Below are 18,489 nucleotides of genomic sequence, written 5' to 3'. Positions count from 1 at the left end.
AATAAAATCCACAAAAAGACATCCTATAGACTGATCCTGTGCTGTCGGTGTGCATGGAACTGCCTCTATACTGGCAAGGGAGACATGGGCATATTTTTTAGTTGCACCTCCAGGGGTAGCGCTATATATATTATTCATGCAATATTTATTTTTTTCTCAAAATATTAGCCAGTGTAAGTACCTGAATCTGTCCTTATATTTTCTTCTTATATTCCCTTGAACAGTGGGGCTAAAACTGGGTCCTGGCCAGAAATGGAAGCAAAATGAGGATCTTTATTGTCTGATCGGCAGGCTGAAGATGGGTTGGGTGACCAAGCTGTATTGTTTAGATGTAGTGGAGAAAGGTATGGTCACTGACCTGGCTATATTATGTGGCTGTGTGAATCACAAGACTGGTTGAACAAAAATCCAAACTTTTTGGCAGTTAGGTTTGGCAGTAGTGGCAGTAGACGATGTGGATGACCTGAATTTTTACCTCTTTAAGGTCAAATGATCCATGTAAATGACAGGCAGACTTATTGGAAGGTACAAAGGGTAGAAACCATTATCAATTTTAATTGCTATTAAATTTGACTGACTTGCATGCATTTCCACATTTGGAATATTTCAATTATTATTTCTGGTCTTAATAAGCCCAAAAATGCTGCAAAGAAGAATGGAGCACAAATAGGACTGCAAAATGATTGGCCTGCCTGGGCAACTACTCCACTTTTTTCCAGTTCTCTTTGGTGTTTTTAGGCTGAGGTTAATATGGGGGAAGTTAAAACCCGGCAGGTTTTCACTGCTGTGTGCCCATGCTAGGGAGATTCACTCTCTCTATTCATCCTGTGACCATTGTTACTAGGACTGAAAGTGAGAGAACATCAAAAATTTTGAGTTACCACCAGAACAGTTAAAGTGTGAATATCTTCCAGTGGGGACACTGGTTTTTGTGAAAAATGTCTAAGAGGACATTTCTTTACTTTAGATTTAGTTATTTCGCCTGTTGTGTCACCAGGATAGAAAGTGAAGGGAGATCTCCCCAGTGGGACACAGATTGAAAAAAACCCAGTAGGGGTTTTAATAAAGGGTGAGCTTGGGTTCTCTATCCAAATTGCAAAAAACTGTTTTCTTGTAGTTATACTTTAAGTCAATGACATTGATCTTACATGGCAGTGTGGTCAAATTATTCAACAATGTCACTAGCATCCCCACCTTTTGTGACTGTAGCCACAACAGTGAATTACCTGGCTGCTCCTGATTTGGCCTGTGCTGACAACGTTCTTCCCGGTTCAGCTGAACCTAGGTTCAGACTGAACCCAAGCTCATGTCTAGTTTTAACTGCTCCTTAGTTTATTTGAAATATCAAAAAAGTTTTTAAATTTTAAGATACTAAATATTTTTCTATATATGATCTAAAACAAATGCACCAATATTAAGACAATGAGAACTATGTGTCACTCAGGAAAAAACACTCAGCTGTTGCTTACAAGGAGATGTAGGTTCCTTCTATCCATCACAGCAGGTGACCGCTATGGGAAAGAATATAAACACATTCCAGCAGTAACAGTATTGCCTGACCAGAAATTGATTATCAAATATGTGGGTGGAATAAATATAATAAATTAATCTACATCCAGCTTTAAAAAATAAAAAGGTTCAAAACACAAGAATTATATACATTTACATGTTAAACCCTTCAATCATGTGTAATTATTTTCAAAAACACAAACTGTGGCTAATATATGAGCTATAATTAGAGATAACCTGGGAAAATTTATTACAGAAAGAAACACTGAAGTGTATAATTAAAATGTGAAAGTCCATGATTCAGCATTGTGAAACAAATGCCAAAAAATTAAAGAAATGGGACATTTTCTTGAGATTAACTGGAAGCATTAACTCACCTTTCTTTTCTTGGTTTTCTTTTTTCATCTACATAGGGCAACTGCAAAAATAATAAATATGCATAGTTATGTAATATGTAAAGTTAGAATATTATCAGAAAATATATTTTTTCTTGTTTAGCACTTTAAGGAAAGCCAGCAGCAGCAACCAGTTGTAAGGGGGAACATTGTTTAACAAAATACAGCAAAGTGACAGTGTATTTAGGTTCACCCCCCAACCATTTTACATTTACTTCTCCAGCACACCCTTATAGGTACTTAATTGAAACCACCACCACAATACCCTGTGTTGGCTGGTGTCAGAGCTCAGGGGGAATGGTGACTTCAGTCCTTCATGATGCGACAGTGTTTGAGCCTAGTATCTGGCCAATTTGATGTTGACCATATGAAGGATATTTAGTCAGCTGCCAAAATGATAACTTCCAGATGAAAAGGTTGCTATCATATAAAAAAAAAAAATCACGTCAAACAATGATTGCATTTAAATTACTCAAAAGCAGCCCATACATGATTCATTTTTGTTTTCATTCAGCGGGTTGAAAAAAAAAATTACACACTTTCCCACAACTCAATCTGGATGAGGGAATCTTCCAGCTGAGCTATTCTATTCTGACAGTAGGGAGACTTCTCCAATGTCAGAGTACATTGAACAGTGCTGCCGGATATAGCCAAATTTTCAAACAGGCCGGTTGGACAGAAGTTGATTGGTAAATTCCTGCTGAACTGGCCGAATTTCAATTCATGTATGGCTGGACTAATGACAAGCCTTGCAGCATCATAGGCAAAAGGCAGGATTGGTCCACAACAGGGCTTCTGTTAGAAACCATAGGGCCCTGTACAGCCTACCTGACACTGCACTGCAGAATAAATGAAAAGGAAGTCTTCCATACAGAGGCTCCATGTTCATTCATAGACTGAAGCATCATAAACACAGTTTACTATACCTCAGTTATGTATGAACACAGGAGTGTTTGGTACCGATCACCCACTATGTTCATTCAGGAAAGGAAGAGCCAGTGAACATGAAATGTTTCCCAGTCCCTCTACTCTCCATCCTGAAACCGATCCTTCAGTGTGCCCGCCACAGCTGACAGCCAGTGGGCTTGAAGGAGAAGCCATCCAGAAGCAGTGTGAAAGAAGACTGCACACTGGAGGGGGTTACAGGGTGATTTGGAATGGTGGTGCAGGGGGAAGTAAGCTGCCCCCTTTTGGACTAATGAGGCCCAGGAACCATACAGGAGGGCCATTCCTACCCCGTTGTCGGAGGCCCTGGTCCATAACTATGTATAACATAAAAACAAAATACAGGAAGCACAGACCTTGTGAACTAACAAAAGTTGTATGTTGTTTTTGGAATAACATATACAGTATGATGTTATGGCTTATTATGTCTTACTAGGCTTGGTGTTGTCCCTACATGTACTTGACCCCATAAGTTTATAAATTTTCACCTCTGGGCACAGCCAATTTTACACATCATAAGCAGCAACTTCCCATTCAGAACTCCCACTTTGCCAATAGATTTATAATTTGTATATCTCCTTAGATCAACAGGCTTGACAAACGAGGAGGCTACCCCAGAACACATTGCCTAGCAACTGCCAGGCAATCATTGGTATTTGCTGCTGAGAAGTAAAATGCTGGTGTTTACCAGCTTGAGACGGGTCCTCTGTGCTACATTGGAGAGTGTAGTGATACTATTCTCTGGCAGGTGGCCCTATCACCAGGCCACAGAGGAGTAGTTTGGATCTCTTCTCCAAGTCTCTATTTGCACCATTTTGGCTGACAATTTTGAGTGCAATGTTTTTTTATTATGGTATTAAATTCTATCTATGTTTAATGCACTAGGTTTGTGTGCCCTATGCTCTGTTCTTATTTTATGCCTGGCTGTGACTGATTTCTATACTCCTAAATCACAGATGCAGAACAAGTACGGAGCAAACAAAAGTTGGAAAAAAATGTTCCTTACCTCCATATTATCTGAAAACCAATGAAAAATATTGATGCCATTGTATCAGTCTGACAATCAGACTACTAGTTTTTTCAGAAGGTAATAATAGCAACATACGTTTTTTTATCGTGACAGATTTCCTTTAGGTATTTTATGCATCCCTATAACTTGTTCCTACAGTGTGAGCTGATCCTTATATAAATAGTATTAATAAAGGCAGCCTTAATTAACAAAGAATACACAGAACATTCTAACACTGTCATAGCCCTGGTGGAAAAAGTAGAACCTTTAGGATAATTACATCTTTTCAAGAAGTTACCTAGTCTAATCAATGTTGATGTGCAGTATGGCTTGAACAAAAGGAATTGTGGAAGTCCAACAATTAAGGGACATTAAATTAATGGAATAATGTGACAGGAGTTGTTTGAATAACCTGCCCCTTTTTTAAATATCATCCAAATTTTTTAAATATCATCCACGGTAATGAGTGGTGATTACCATCATGGTGATGAGATACCCTGTTCATAATTACCAACTTCACCCCATTTTTCACCTACCACAATCTTGATGCTGGATGGCTAAAGCATTTGCAAACTACACAGTTATAACTTTCCCATGCCCTTTTTTGAATTTCAGTCATGTTTTATACCTTTCTTGCGGAGATATTTTGATGCACACAAATGTTGTGTTCATATGTCATAACGATCACTTCAAAAGTATCAGCAGTTTAAACAATAAAAAACAATGCTGGTCACAGAATTTCCTTTAGACATGATGATAGTTATGTTTTCAGGCATTATACCAAAAAGCTGCCCTTGGCAGCCTTGGGTGTAATTCCAAAAAAAACAAAAACAAAAAAAAACGTATTTTCTGTCTCTACTGTGTTTCACTGGTACATTTAAAATTGCACTCCAGGCAAAAGTGAACATATATGGAAGCTGTTTTACCTGCCAAATTATTATTATTCCTGCCACTCCTAAGAAGGTGTTATGTTACCAAGTGTAGTATAGGTTTCTAATAGTTATTGATTAACAAGAAACTTAGTAATAGTTTAATGTTATCAATTATGTTAGTGTACAAGCAGGGGCAGACTGACAACTCATGGGGCCCCCGGGCAATAGGGGATCATGGGGCCCCTGTGTCCTTGCCCAAACTCAAAAAAGCCTATGAAAAAGGTACCTGGGGCATGTCATGGGGCCCCCTACTGACCCCGGGCCCTCGGGCAGTGCGAGTTTCCAAATGGTCAGTCCGCCCCTGTGTACAAGTAATCACTTCTATCTATATACATCAACATAATATGCATATACTGAAACATATGGTCTCATGTATACTATTTAATGTATACTGAAAAATATAGTCTCATGTATACTGAGACATATGGTCTCATTATTATGTGGGAAGTTGGGAAACTATGACCTTTCCATTCTATGGTGGCTCAAACCAGTTTTGGTTTGAGTTTTGGGGTTGCTATATATATTCTTGGAAGACAAAGAGCCATTGGAGTTGGATTCAGAAGAGAAATATGAATCAAGGACTATCGCCTCCAGGAACTTCAAATGAAGATGTTGCAAACTCCCACTGGAATGAATATGCCGTATTTATCTATTTTTTTATCATCTGTAATACATCTTTAAACCAAGCTAAGTAAATTCCTTTCATTATTATACTCCCGAGTTGACTGATATTATTGTACCATATCAGCATATCTGAAAGGTTAAACATAGGAACTTTTAAGTAATAAGGCTAACCCTTTAATACTCCAAGACTGCTAATACCTCTAGACAATATGTGAATTTCATCTTAGACAGCGAGATCTGAGAAGACACAAGACCAGCTGTCCTTCCCGTTTTTATAGTCATTATGTGCTGTAATGGGAACTGAAGAAACAGTGAATGGATGCAACGTTTCCATTTCTTGGAGTGCAGGAATAGCCAAGATTATGGTGGGTGGAGTTCATCGTATATGAGCAGGAATACATGAATACATGATGGCAGATGAGCCAAGACATAGCCTTTCAGTGCTGCTTTAGGGAACATAATGCATAGGAATGCTCCTTCACCTGAAAAATGATTCACTGTTTGACTCCCTCAAAGCGATGATCCAAATAGCATCCTAAAATGGGTCTTTCTGTATCCTCTTAGATTAAGATTTTACAGACTGGTATTTTAAAGCACTTTGAGAAAAGTGAAGCGACAATAAAGTCTACAAATACAAGTCAGTGGACAGATGCACTTGTATTTAAGAGTGATGATGTAAGAACAAATAGAATGGCTATTATAAGAAAAAGGAAAGGGATAATCTAATAACAGCTCATAAAGTCTCAGACATATCAGTTTGTCTAGACATATTCAGTATATATGGAAACAGGAAGCAGATATTGTTCAAGAGTGCCCAGCATAATAAATGGTCATATGGCAGCTATATCAACCATTATTGAACTGCTGCTATATAAACATCTTTAAAAATATAATGCTAAAGGGTTTATCTATAAAAAGTCAGAATTAATATTTTCTATTTTGCTCGTGGGTAAATTTGATTCTGACATTTTTGTCTCACTGTAAAGCTGCTTTAGTTCTTCCGATTGATTTCACAAAATTTCTACTAGGGTAAAAGTAACCACCCAAAATTTGATTTAACCACTTCAATACTGGGCACTTTTAGCCCCTTCCTGCCCAGGCCAATTTTCAGCTTTCCGCACTGATTGACCATCGCGTGGACATGCAACACTGTACCATAACTAGATTTTTATCATTTTGTTCACACAATTAGAACTTTCTTTTGGTGGTATTTAATCACAACTGGGGTTTTTATTTTTTGGTAAATAAATGAAAAAAGCCTGAAAATTCAGAAAAGAAACATGTTTTTTTCGTTGCTTCTGTTATAAAATTTTGCAAATATATCATTTATATTCATAAATTAAGACTAAAATGTATTCTGCGATATTTCTTTGGTGAAAATAACCCAAATCAGTACATACTATTTAGTCTGTAGAAAAGAAAGTTATAGAGTTCACAAACTATGGTGTATATGTGTATATATATATATATATATATATATATATATATATATATATATATGGGATTTGTGTTAGGGTGGAACATTTAAGGGGAAAGAGCCCTGTATATATACATTATGTTGCCAAAAGTATTGGGACACCTCTCCAAATCATTGGATTCAGGTTTTCCAATCACCTCCATGGCCACAGGTGTATAAAATCAAGCACCTAGGCAAGCAGACTGCTTCTACAAACATTTGTGAAAGAATGGGTCACTCTCAGGAGCTCAGTGAATTCAAGCGTGGTATCGTGATAGGTTGCCACCTGTGCAATAAGTCCATCTGTGAAATTTCCTTGCTACTAAATATTCCACCGTCAACTGTTAGTGGTATTATAACAAAGTGGAAGCAACTGGGAACCACAGCAATTCAGCCACAAAATGCTAGGCCACATAGAATGACAGAGTGGGGTCAGCGCATGCTGAAGTGCACAGTGCGCATAAGTCACCAATTGTCTGCAAAGTCAATAGCTAAAGACTTCCAAAATTCATGTGGCTTTCAGATTAGCACAACAACAGTGCATAGAGAGCTTCATGGAATGGGTTTCCATGGCTGAGCAGCTGCATCCAAGCCCTACATCACTAAGTGCAATGCAAAGCGGCAGATGCAGTGGTGTAAAGCACGCCTCCACTGGACTCTAGAGCAGTGGAGACATGTTCTCTGGAGTAATGAATCATGCTTCTCTGTCTAGCAATCCGATGGACGTGTCTGGGATTGGCAATTGCCAGGAGAACAGTATTTGCCTGACTGCATTGTGCCAAGTATAAAGTTTGGTGGAGGAGGGATTATGGTGTGGCGGGGTTGGGTTTTTCCCCTTAGTTCCAGTGAAGGAAACTATTAAGGCATCAGCATGCCAAGACATTTTGGACAATTTCATGCTCCCAACTTTGTGGGAACAGTTTGGGGATGGCCCCTTCCTGTTCCAACATTACTGCGCACCAGTGCACAAAGCAAGGTCCATAAAGACATGGATGAGTGAATTTGGGGTTTAGGAACTTGACTGGCCTGCACAGAGTCCTGACCTTAACCCGATAGAACACCTTTGGGATGAGTTAGAGAGGAGACTGTGAGCCAGGCCTTCTCGTCCAACATCAGTGCCTGACCACACAAATGCGCTTCTGGAAGAATGGTCAAACCTTCTCATAGACACACTCCTAAACCTTGTGGACAGCCTTCCCAGAAGAGGTGAAGCTGTTATAGCTGCAAAGGGAGGGCCAACTCAATATTGAACCCTACAGACTAAGACTGGGATGCTATTAAAGTTCATGTGCGTCTAAAGGCAGGCGTCCCAATACTTTTGGTAATATAGTATATATATATATATATATATATATATACACACATATACAGTATCTCACAGAAGTGAGTACACCCCTCACATTTTTGTAAATATTTTATTATTTCTTTTCATGTGACAACACTGAAGAAATGACACTTTGCTACGATGTAAAGTAGTGAGTGTACAGCTTGTATAACAGTGTAAATTTGCTGTCCCCTCAAAATAACTCAACACACAGCCATTAATGTCTAAACCGCTGTCCTCTTCATAAGATATGTGGCTGTTTCAGTTCTCTGTCTTCCTATTTTCCATTTTGGGTATCCTACATCCCTAAACCATCTTTCCAGTTTTGGAGTTGAACTAAATGGTAAAAAAAAAACAGTTACTGGAGCTGATTACTGTCAGGAGTTTGTTGGTAGGCTGTTGGATCCAAAGCAGGTAGCCACAGGACAGGTAGGAAGACCTAGTTATTTCCATGGCCTCCCTATTTTAATGCCACCCAACACTCAAGTACATTGTGGTGCATTGGCCTTCCATTCAAAATGAAAATTAATGTTATTGCAAATGCAGTAAAACACATCAATAGACTAAAAAAGTGTGAAAGGGCCCTTAAAGAATTTGTCCACCTTCACACTTATTTGTCATGCAGGGTTGTGGAGTTCATGGTAATGCAGTTTTAAGGGTAGGGTTAAGGCTGGCCATACATTATACAATTTTCTTGAGATGTTTGTTTAGATTTACCAAAAACCATATAATAGGAGGTCAATCCTAACAACACTTTCAATTGTATACAGTTAGGCAGGCTCTTGCACTACATAATTGAAGGGAAATCTAAAGGAAATTGGGCAGAAATTGGACAGAAAATTGTATAGTGTATGGCCTGCCTAACAGGCTTTTGTTTGCTTAAAGAGCATTTCCACTGCTGCAACCAAATTTGGATGATACCTACTTTATATTTGTTACATATCCCGATTCACAAAGAAAAGCGTAAAAACAAAAATATACATAGCAACTTACCTTTTTGGATGTTCTTTTTTGGAAATTCCAGCAAGGAAAACATCTAGTTAGTTCTCTTTGGGGGCTGTGAAGCTGTGTGTATCATAATTAATCCTGTCTGGAGGCATATATCTCACCAGTTGTACTATATTTGAACACTGTCTGTCTTAACAAAAGGTTAAATGTTTCAGTGTTGGACCTCTCCATTGTATGCTAACAAGAAGTCAGTCATGACACCTCCTCAGGAGCATCCTAATACTAAAAATCAGTTTTTTTTAGGTATGCATTGTGAATAGAAACACATAACAAAATTCTACTGAGGTTTTCTCAAATTTGACTACAAAAAGGGGAAATAAACGTTTCTCCGCATACATTCTGGGAATGCAAAAGCATCCGAAGCAGGTCAACAGCACCTGCAGTGATCTCAGAAGCAGCGTACTTGGTCATTGGAAAAACTGACTGCTGTCTATAGTATTTCAGCTTGTTAGAAATGGAAGTACATTTACCTTACCTGTAATATAAAACAATGTTCTAAAAGCTTTAGATGTATTGGCAGAAATGTACTTTATTAAAAAATGACTAGAAATCATACAGCCATACTGCAAGTAAAACCAATAGACAAATGAATATATCAGATATGCCCTTTACATGACATTGGCTAAGCGGTGACTTTTCAGAATATGACTTTGGGATGCATCTGTGACTAATTCAGGTTTACGCTAGCTCAGGGTAATGGTTGCTAATTTACCCTACTCTAGGTTCACACCTAGGGTAAGGGTTTTGCAGAAATGCACTGCAGTCCATTTAACATGATTTCCTATCGGACACGTTCACATCTGTGTTTTTTCGAAAGGGTCAGGGACCTTTTTAAATGTAAAAAGTTGCATTTTTGGTTCTATAGACTTCAATGGAAACACTGCAGAAAAGCATGTAGTGCATTTTTGCTGTGTTTTGCCATGTTTTGATGCATTTTAAATCTGCCTAGCAACAAGATAAATAAAAAATTAAAAAGGCAAAACGCATCAAAAAAGCATGTGCAAAAACGCAAAGCGCACCTCAAAACACACTGCAGAAATGGATCAAGCGCAAACTGCATAGGTGTGAACCTAGCCTTAGATATGGTGCCAATAGTGTACCACTTTATCTCACCAAAGGGCTATACAGGGGGGTTGATTTACTAAAGTCAAATATACTGTGCATTGCAAGTGCAGTTGCTCTAGATCTGAGGGGAAGCTCTAAAATGAGGGGGAGCTCTGCTGATTTCTATCATCCAATCATGTGCGAGCAAAAATGCTATTTTTTTTCCTTGCATGTAGTTGGGTAGTCTTTGCAAAGTGAAGCTTTACCTCATTTATTAAGCTCTGCAGCAAGTGCACTTTGAAGTGAACTTGCAGAGCACTGTATATTTGCCTTTAGTAAATCAACTCCATAGTATTTACTGTCTGTAATGCTACAGAAACACATAGAGACTACAGCCATGCTACAGGAGAAGGTTGGAGACTGCAGACATCATTCAGGCATGGTTGGAGGGAGACAGTCAAAGGCTGGAGAAAAGTAACAAAAGACTGCTAGACATGACTCAAATTACAGTCCCTTACAAATCAGTAATCCCAGATTTTTTACTTCATATAGTTCCCTTATACATTGCTGGAAGAACATCTGATATTCTTCCAAATATGACCCATTAAAAATGATCAGAGAAAAAAAAATACAAAAAGAGAAAGGGGAATGTTCAATACAAAAAAGTATATAGTGTAAAAGAAATTAACCTGTTTAACTAGCTGAAGCAATTGGATATCCATTGGATATTTTACATTCTCTAACCAAGAGTACACATGTAGTCAGGCAAAACACTAACTATTGTCTGTTAGGGCCAAAGGAAACAACAACAAGTACCAAAGAACCACAGGCAGCTTCTAGACACAAGTTGGGCACCAGAGGCTTAGGGTCACGTCATATGAGTTCTAAGAGACCAGTTTTCCTTTCCCTTCTGACAGGGCTCCCTTAGCTGACTAGACAGAGATGTCACTCTGTGACTGGTCCTTCTACGGCATTGTGAGCAAGCAAGAGAGCAAAATCCATCTTGGAAATCTAATGGATGCTTTTACTGCAGTTTTTGTTGTTCTTGCACTGAGACAGGTCATGTACCTAGTAAAAACTCTAGTCTCTACTACTTAGCTGTCAGTTCCTAGCAGGGGCGGACTGACAACTCATGGGGCCCCTGGGCAATAGGGGATCATGGGGCCCCTGTGTCCTTGCCCAAACTCAAAAAAGCCTATAAAAAAGGTACCAGGGGCATCTCATGGGGCCCCCTACTGACCCCGGGCCCTCGGGCAGTGCCCGAGTTTCCAAATGGTCAGTCCGCCCCTGGTTCCTAGCAAGAACTACATCAAAACCAGTAAGTAATGAATAAAGTTGTTAAAATCCTTGGAATTTCCATGGTTGACCTGAAGGCTTTTTTTTCTTTTTTGTTTAATCAACAAAACTGGAGTTTCCTTTAAAAGAACACTCACATGCAACATACTGTAGTAGGTGGAATCATCAGGGCTGTTTAGTGTCTTCGGTCTCTGCCTCCTCGGAGTTCTTTGTGGCTTGATATCATCTAAGTGTGACCCTACTAATTAAAATAAACATATACACATTATTCAATAGATCACTTGCAATAACATCCATGTCAATATCCATGTAATTTGCAGAAACATCCATATCAAGTAAAATCAAGCAAAATAATACTATAAATATTATAAGGTATCTTATTTGTTGACATTTGTACAGGGACATCACAATCAATAAAATAAAGTTAATTTAAAATCTTACAGTTAAAGATCACCTGTACTGAGTTAAGCCACCAGTGATGATCTCTGCTTATGAAAATGACAGTCACCTGGCTAATCAAGTGGCTTCAGCACTAAGATTTTTAGCACTTAAGCACTAACACAAAGCTTAATACACTTTGAGTTTTTTCAGAGATGAAGTTACAACCCAATTCGGAAGCTAAACTGTATATACATTATATTGCCAAACGTATTGGGACACCACTCCAAATCAGTGGATTCAGGTGTTCCAATCACCTCTATGGGCACAGGTGTATAAAATCAATTCCACGCTCAACTCTTAGTGGTATTATAAAAAAGTGGAAGCAACTTAGAACAACAGCAACTCAGCCACAAAGTGGTAGGCCACGTAAAATAACAGAGTGGGGTCAGCGCATGCTAAATTGCACAGTGCGCAGAAGTCGCCAACTGTCTGCAGAGTTAATAGCTAAAGACCTCCAAACTTCATATGGCCTTCAGATTAGCACAGCTTCACGGAATGGGTTTCCATGACGGAGCAGCTGCATCCAAGCCTTACATCAACAAGTGCAATGCACTTAATGGGGATAAGGCGTTATGGGATGCCCAAACTGAATTCAACAACGACTTAGAGGACAACTTTTCTATGTACAATTTGCAGCAAAAATAGATTCTAGACTAGATTCTAGATTGCAGAATAATGTCAGTCCTTAATGTATCAGTAGTGAATATCCCATCAGCTTTTAGGAGCTCTTTGTCTCCTTAATAGAAATAGCAAAGTCCCAACTGTATGCAGGAGGCTCTATGTCCCCTTAGTAAAAAATGCCAGCGCATCTGGCTTCAACTGAGAACTCTCCGAGCAAGGTTGGAGGATAACAACATGCTGTCACTCTGAAATCTAGCTGATTACTGCCCTCGGCTGCAATCTCCCTTGTAGGCTTTCAGGGTGATAAGTGTAGAAAAACTTTGAGGACCACTGTGGCTACACTGTCTTCTTAGGAAAAGCTCCAGACTGTGTTTCCTGGGGGAAAATTTATTTCAACAAACTGGTAAAGCACTTCCAGAAGCTGTCCCTCCCAGATGGCTAGTTGGCTTCCTCTCCCCTATAGGCTTTGGGTGGTGAAAGTAGAGGTACTTACACTGTCCCTTGAAATCCTGCTGCTCGGTAAAGACTGCTGTTCGGACCTCCTTGCAATACAGGGTGTCTTCTGGATGGGAATGAAAGCTGGTGAAGATATCTCTGATCAAACTGCTCCTTTCCTTCCTTCCTCAGCTCCTGCCTGGAGGCAGAGCCCCCATCCCCAAGGTCCCCTCCAGGCCTCATGATTCTTGACTCGGCACATTTTGGCACCTTGTCAGGCCTCCTGCCTGGGGATTGTTTAAACTCCCATGAATATTGAAATCCCTGCCCTTGTACCTCTGTCCTCTAGCTTCTAGAAATGTCTGTAAACTTCCAGAACCAGGTCCAAGGCCTGACCTGCGGAGCCCTCCAGCCTGACCTGAGCTTGAATCGCACAGACATTCTCACTTTAGCTACTTGTCAGCCAATTAATTTGCCTAACCATGTGCACTAGAGGGTGCTACAATAATGAAGTGAAGGGGATTGCTAGGAAAAGTTACATGTGATGTGTGACCCTTGCTCTGCTAGCTTTGTTCCTGTAGTGTTCCCCTTCTTCAGTAAGAGAAAGTGATCAACCATTAAAGCTCTAGTATATATACAGCACTACAGTTATCTATAGATGTCCTTAGAATGGTTCCATAGAAACAGCATTTACCAGTGCTACTATTTGTCATTTATTATCTACCTCTAATCATGTTTCTTCTGTTCATTGTCAAATGGGATTCCATTTTTATAATTTGCTTTTTGTGGTCTGTAAACTACAGCATATGATCAGGTCTCTTCTACCTACTTTTATGTACACTAACCATAAACAAATGTAACAGTTACTGAATAAATACTTTTTCTGTAAAGAGTTCTAATTCTTAAAAGGTTACTTTACCTTTAGAATAAAATTTTGCATGCATCCCTGAGTTTCCATACAGTAAAATAACATTGCTCAGGTTTTGAAAAAAAAAAAACCCAAACATGTATTATTCCCGATCTGTAGACCACCTGCAGCTTGTCTAAAAAAACTCTCAGGTAGGTGACCCTTCATCCTGTCCAGATGGCAGGATGCATCTAAGCTTTGCAGAAAAGAGCACTGCATGTGCAGTGCACTCTCTGTCAAAGTGCCTGAGAGAGGGAGAGGGAGAGGGAGAGGGAGAGAGATCAAGCTGTGCATTCGCAGGTTTTGAACATGCCAGAGCATTCCTGTGAAGCTCAACTGTGCCCAATGCCCAGAATGTCTTGCCATTTAGGCAAGAAGGGGTGTGTCGTCTACAAGGGAGTTTGTCAGGACAAGTTTGGGATAAGCCACGTTATACCTACAGTTTTTATTAAAGAAGAGTTTATTGTAAAGGTGAGCTAACCTCTTAAGTTAAAGCTAGCCATAGATGGCTCGAATTCCTAGACAATTACCTGTTGAATTGGCTGAAATTCAAGCCATGGGCCACCCTGCAAGCATTTAGAGATCAACTGCAGTGGGTGAAAAACTATCGCCCAAACAGTTACTGATTCCTATCAGATGCAATCACTGTGAAGCAGTGCCAGTGTATTCTGGCAGCCCAGGCTGCTATGGTTTCCTGAATACAATAGCCAGCAGTGGAGATTCCTCTATCCATGCTGTTAGTGTGGTGGGAGGAATTGATGGATTTCCTGTTTAGTCCACAGCCTGAATGAGAGAAAATCAAGCCACGTATGGCAGACTTAACTAAACCACAGCAACCAGTCACATGTCACTCTGCAGAAGTCAGGCCATTGCAATATGGATTTTGATTGGATGCTGCTTGGTGAATACAATTAAGCTTTAGTACACATTAGTAGTTGATAGATTAGAATTTTACCCCAGGCAGAGCAGCATATGATGCTTTATATTGTAAGACAGGGGTCTTCAAATTTTTCAGTATGAGGGCCACATTGTATAGTTTAGAAATATTTGCAGGCCAAAAAAAATCAGTGTTATAAATGAACAAATCAAATTTAAATGAATTGTAATGCTATTGTTACACTCTTTGCGGCTACTGGGGTATGATGGTGCCACCTGTATAGTATTTAGGAGCAGAGTCCTTATAATCTGTGTGATCAGGACAAGATCTCTAACAAGCGCTAGTGCCTCCACTCAGTTGGGGCTTGTGGATAACAAGTGAAATCCCAACTGAGAAATGTATCATCCACATAGACAGTAATCCACACATCATTGTATATGAAATCCATGTATTGAAGAAATAACATTCAGTGAACCATCCAACATAAAGTATCTTCCAAACAGGAACATTAAAGCATTAACAGTCTTTTTTGCATGTCTCAGTGAGGGGAGGCTGCAACACTTACAGTCTCAGCTCTCTCTCTGCAGGAAATCCCTACCCCTCTTTTTTGCACAAGTGCTCTCTCTGCAGGAAATCTACACCCCTCTCTTTTCCACAAGTGCTCTCTCTCTGATGACCTCATCCTCAGTGCCCAAAGAGCATAGCAAACATATTGGAAAAGGGTAAAACAAACACTGCATAACAGAAGTATACACTGGAAAATTAGCAAAGAAATTATCACATCACTACAGAAGAAGTTTTACTTGGCGTTTTTGTAATCGGCAAAAATGTCAGAAACACAAAGCAAAGACATTCCAAATTAACTTGAGCCTGTCAAAGATTCCCCTTACATTAGAGTCTTCATCAGAGCCCCCTTACATGAACGTTCCCATCATAGATCCATTACATCAGAGACCACTTACATCACACTTGCCGTTACGACAGATTTCCCCTTACAAAAAAGTCGTTCCATCATAGTCACCTCTTACATAAGAGTACCCATCACAGCCCTCTTACATCAGGGTTCCCATCAAAGTCCCCTATACATCAAAGGTGCTCCTACATTAGATCGTCCCCTAAAGGAGAGTTCCCCCTTACATGAGAGTGCCTCATTAGAATCCCCTCTTACACCAGGGTCCCCATTAGAGTGCCCTCTTACATCAGAAAGTCAGATAGAATCTAGCAGCAGGACAGATTTGGCCTGCAGGCTGTAGTTTGAAGACCCATTCTGTAAGACAACATATTAGCAAAACTGTATGTCTCTCGGGAGTTTTGATTTTACTCTGATTTTGAGGGGCAAGTAGCACAAAAAGTAATAATTGTGATGGATAAGCTGATGGGAGAATTAAAAGATTCAGTTGTTAACTAAAGGCAGGATAGGTTGGGTTTTCAAGGATTGCCGAAAAGTGGACAGAGTAGGTGGTCGTCAGACAGATTGGGGTAGAGAGTTCCAGAAGATGGGAGAGGCTCTGGAGAAGGTCTGAAGACGAGCATGGGAGGAGGACATAAGAGAGCTAGAGTGGAGTGGAGAGGACAGTTTGGGTGATATATTGAGAGAAGATTGGTGATGTAGCCTGCGGCAGAGTTGTGGATGGCTTTGCATGTTGTTGTTAGTATTTTGAATTTAATTTGTTCAGCAATTGAAAGCGAGTGAAGGGATTGGCAGAGAGGGGTAGCGGACACTGAACAGTTGGAAAGGTGGATGAGTCATGATAGACTGAAGGGGCTATAGCCTGTATAGAGGTAGGCCTATGAGGATAGCATTGAAATAGTCAAGGTGAGAGACAACAGGGGAGTGAATGGTTTGCTTGGTGGTCTCATTGGTAAAAAGGGGGCGTATTTTGGAGATGTTACAGAGACAAAGTCTAAAAGATTTTGACAGTGATTGGATTTGGGACTGAAAGGACAGGTCAGAGTCTAGGATTACACCTAACACCCTGGCATGAGGGGAGGGACTGATAGTTGCTCAGTTTTAGAAAGATTGAGTTGGAGGAAGTGGTGCGACATCGATATTAATATGTCACTTCATAAACTACATAGTAACAATGCACACAGTGGAACACCGATCGTCGGACAGGACCTGTGTGTAAGGTCCTGATCATGTGATCACTGATTGGCCAGTCAGTGATCACATGCAGTGTAGTAAGCAAGATGTCACTTCTGACATCATTGCTTACTACGTGTGAAATCTGTGAATGATCACAGACAGCCTTGTACCATGTGGCAAGCGGTGGCCAATCACAGCTCACACAGTAGTTCTCAATGGCTGCAAGAATGCAGCCAGAGAGAAGGAGAAATTATTGCTTTTACAGCCTTTATGGGTGTAAAAGCAATTGGTGTAAAAAAAAAAAAAAAAAATCTTCATCACCCCCACAAGTAGTACAGTGTCACCATGGTGACACTGTACTGCTAGGATGACAGTATGTAAAAAAAAAACAAAAACAAATAATAATATAAAAATGTAGAAAAAAAATGTTTAAAAATTATAATTTTTGGTTATGAACTAATCTGGGTTATTTTTTTTACTAAAAAGTTAATGGAATAAATTTTGGCCAAGATTTATGATGAAATATTATTTATTTGCAAAATTTTATAAGAAAAACAAGTTTTTTCAAAATTTTTGGACATTTTCATTTACATAGCAAAAAATATAAAAATCTCAGTGGTGAATAAATACCACCAAAATAAAGCTTTATCTGTCTCAAAAAAATGCTAAAAAATTCATATGGGTACAGTGTTGCATGACCGCGTAATTGTCATTCGAAGTGTGATAGCACTGAAAGCTGAAAATTGGCCTGGACTGGAAGGGGGTGAAAGTGTCCGGACATGAAGTGGTTAATGCACGGGCTGGTGTAAACAAGCCCTTAGATAACAGTAGCACTCAATTCACAACAGAGGCAGTAACATATGAAAAGCATGTTAGAATTAGAATAGAAATACTTTATACTATTACTTTATACATATAAGTACTAATACGTAACAAGTACACAGCAAACTAATCTATTAGTAGCTTACTTTATGAAAAAAACAAGAAGTAAGAAATATTGACATTTGTGAATAATTTCAGTTTAAGTAGTGGTGATTCACAGCTTCACAAGTCATACAAAGTGCGATGACTAATACCATCTATGATTACTAAGCAGGGTCAGCCATCCCCCACAAGCTGCAATTAGTGGAACTTGCTGCTTTTCTCAACTCGCTTAGATGGCATTACAGCAATTTCATCTAATCCTCTTACAGTTCACTTGCCGGCAAATGCTTGGCTAGTCAGTTGAGATCAGCAGTGGAAATATCCTGGAGCTGGAGACCCAGCCAGAGGAGATGGTCAGTGGGGAACCCAATTTATGTGATAACATTGCAAGGTCTTTCCTCTAATACAGTTCACATTTTTCTATTCCAGAGCCTTCTGCTTATACATGTAAAGTAAATATAAGGGCCTTTTTAAAGTGCACCTAATGTTTTGTGGCAAATAATATGCTGTAAACTGAGATGTTTGAGGAAACTAGCACTCTTTTTTTTTTTAAATGTCTTGCTAACATACAGTATAAGAGCAGCACTACCCACACTTCCCACCTTCTCTCGAGCTGTCCTCCGAAGACTCACAGCCACAAGGTCCAGCAATGGTCC

General features: G+C 39.5%; 1 protein-coding gene across 1 annotated transcript in view; it reads right to left on the bottom strand.

The window, feature by feature from the left end:
- The window catches only part of MYO3A (myosin IIIA), a 159,503-nt gene that overhangs the window by 14,264 nt on the left and 126,750 nt on the right, over nt 1-18,489 (bottom strand). The window contains exons 31-32 of the mRNA XM_089693783.1: nt 11,680-11,783; nt 1,887-1,927 (exon numbers count right to left, since the gene is read on the bottom strand). Of these exons, the coding sequence (XP_089549909.1) occupies nt 1,887-1,927; nt 11,680-11,783 (145 nt within the window). The remainder of the gene's footprint in view (nt 1-1,886; nt 1,928-11,679; nt 11,784-18,489) is intronic.

The sequence above is a fragment of the Staurois parvus genome, unplaced genomic scaffold (genome assembly GCF_062004578.1).
Source record: "Staurois parvus isolate SC_StPar_1 unplaced genomic scaffold, SC_StPar_1.0 ptg000636l, whole genome shotgun sequence".
Lineage (NCBI taxonomy): Eukaryota > Metazoa > Chordata > Amphibia > Anura > Ranidae > Staurois > Staurois parvus.
The sequence above is the reverse complement of the archived record's forward strand: the minus strand, read 5'-3'. Positions and strand labels throughout refer to the sequence as shown.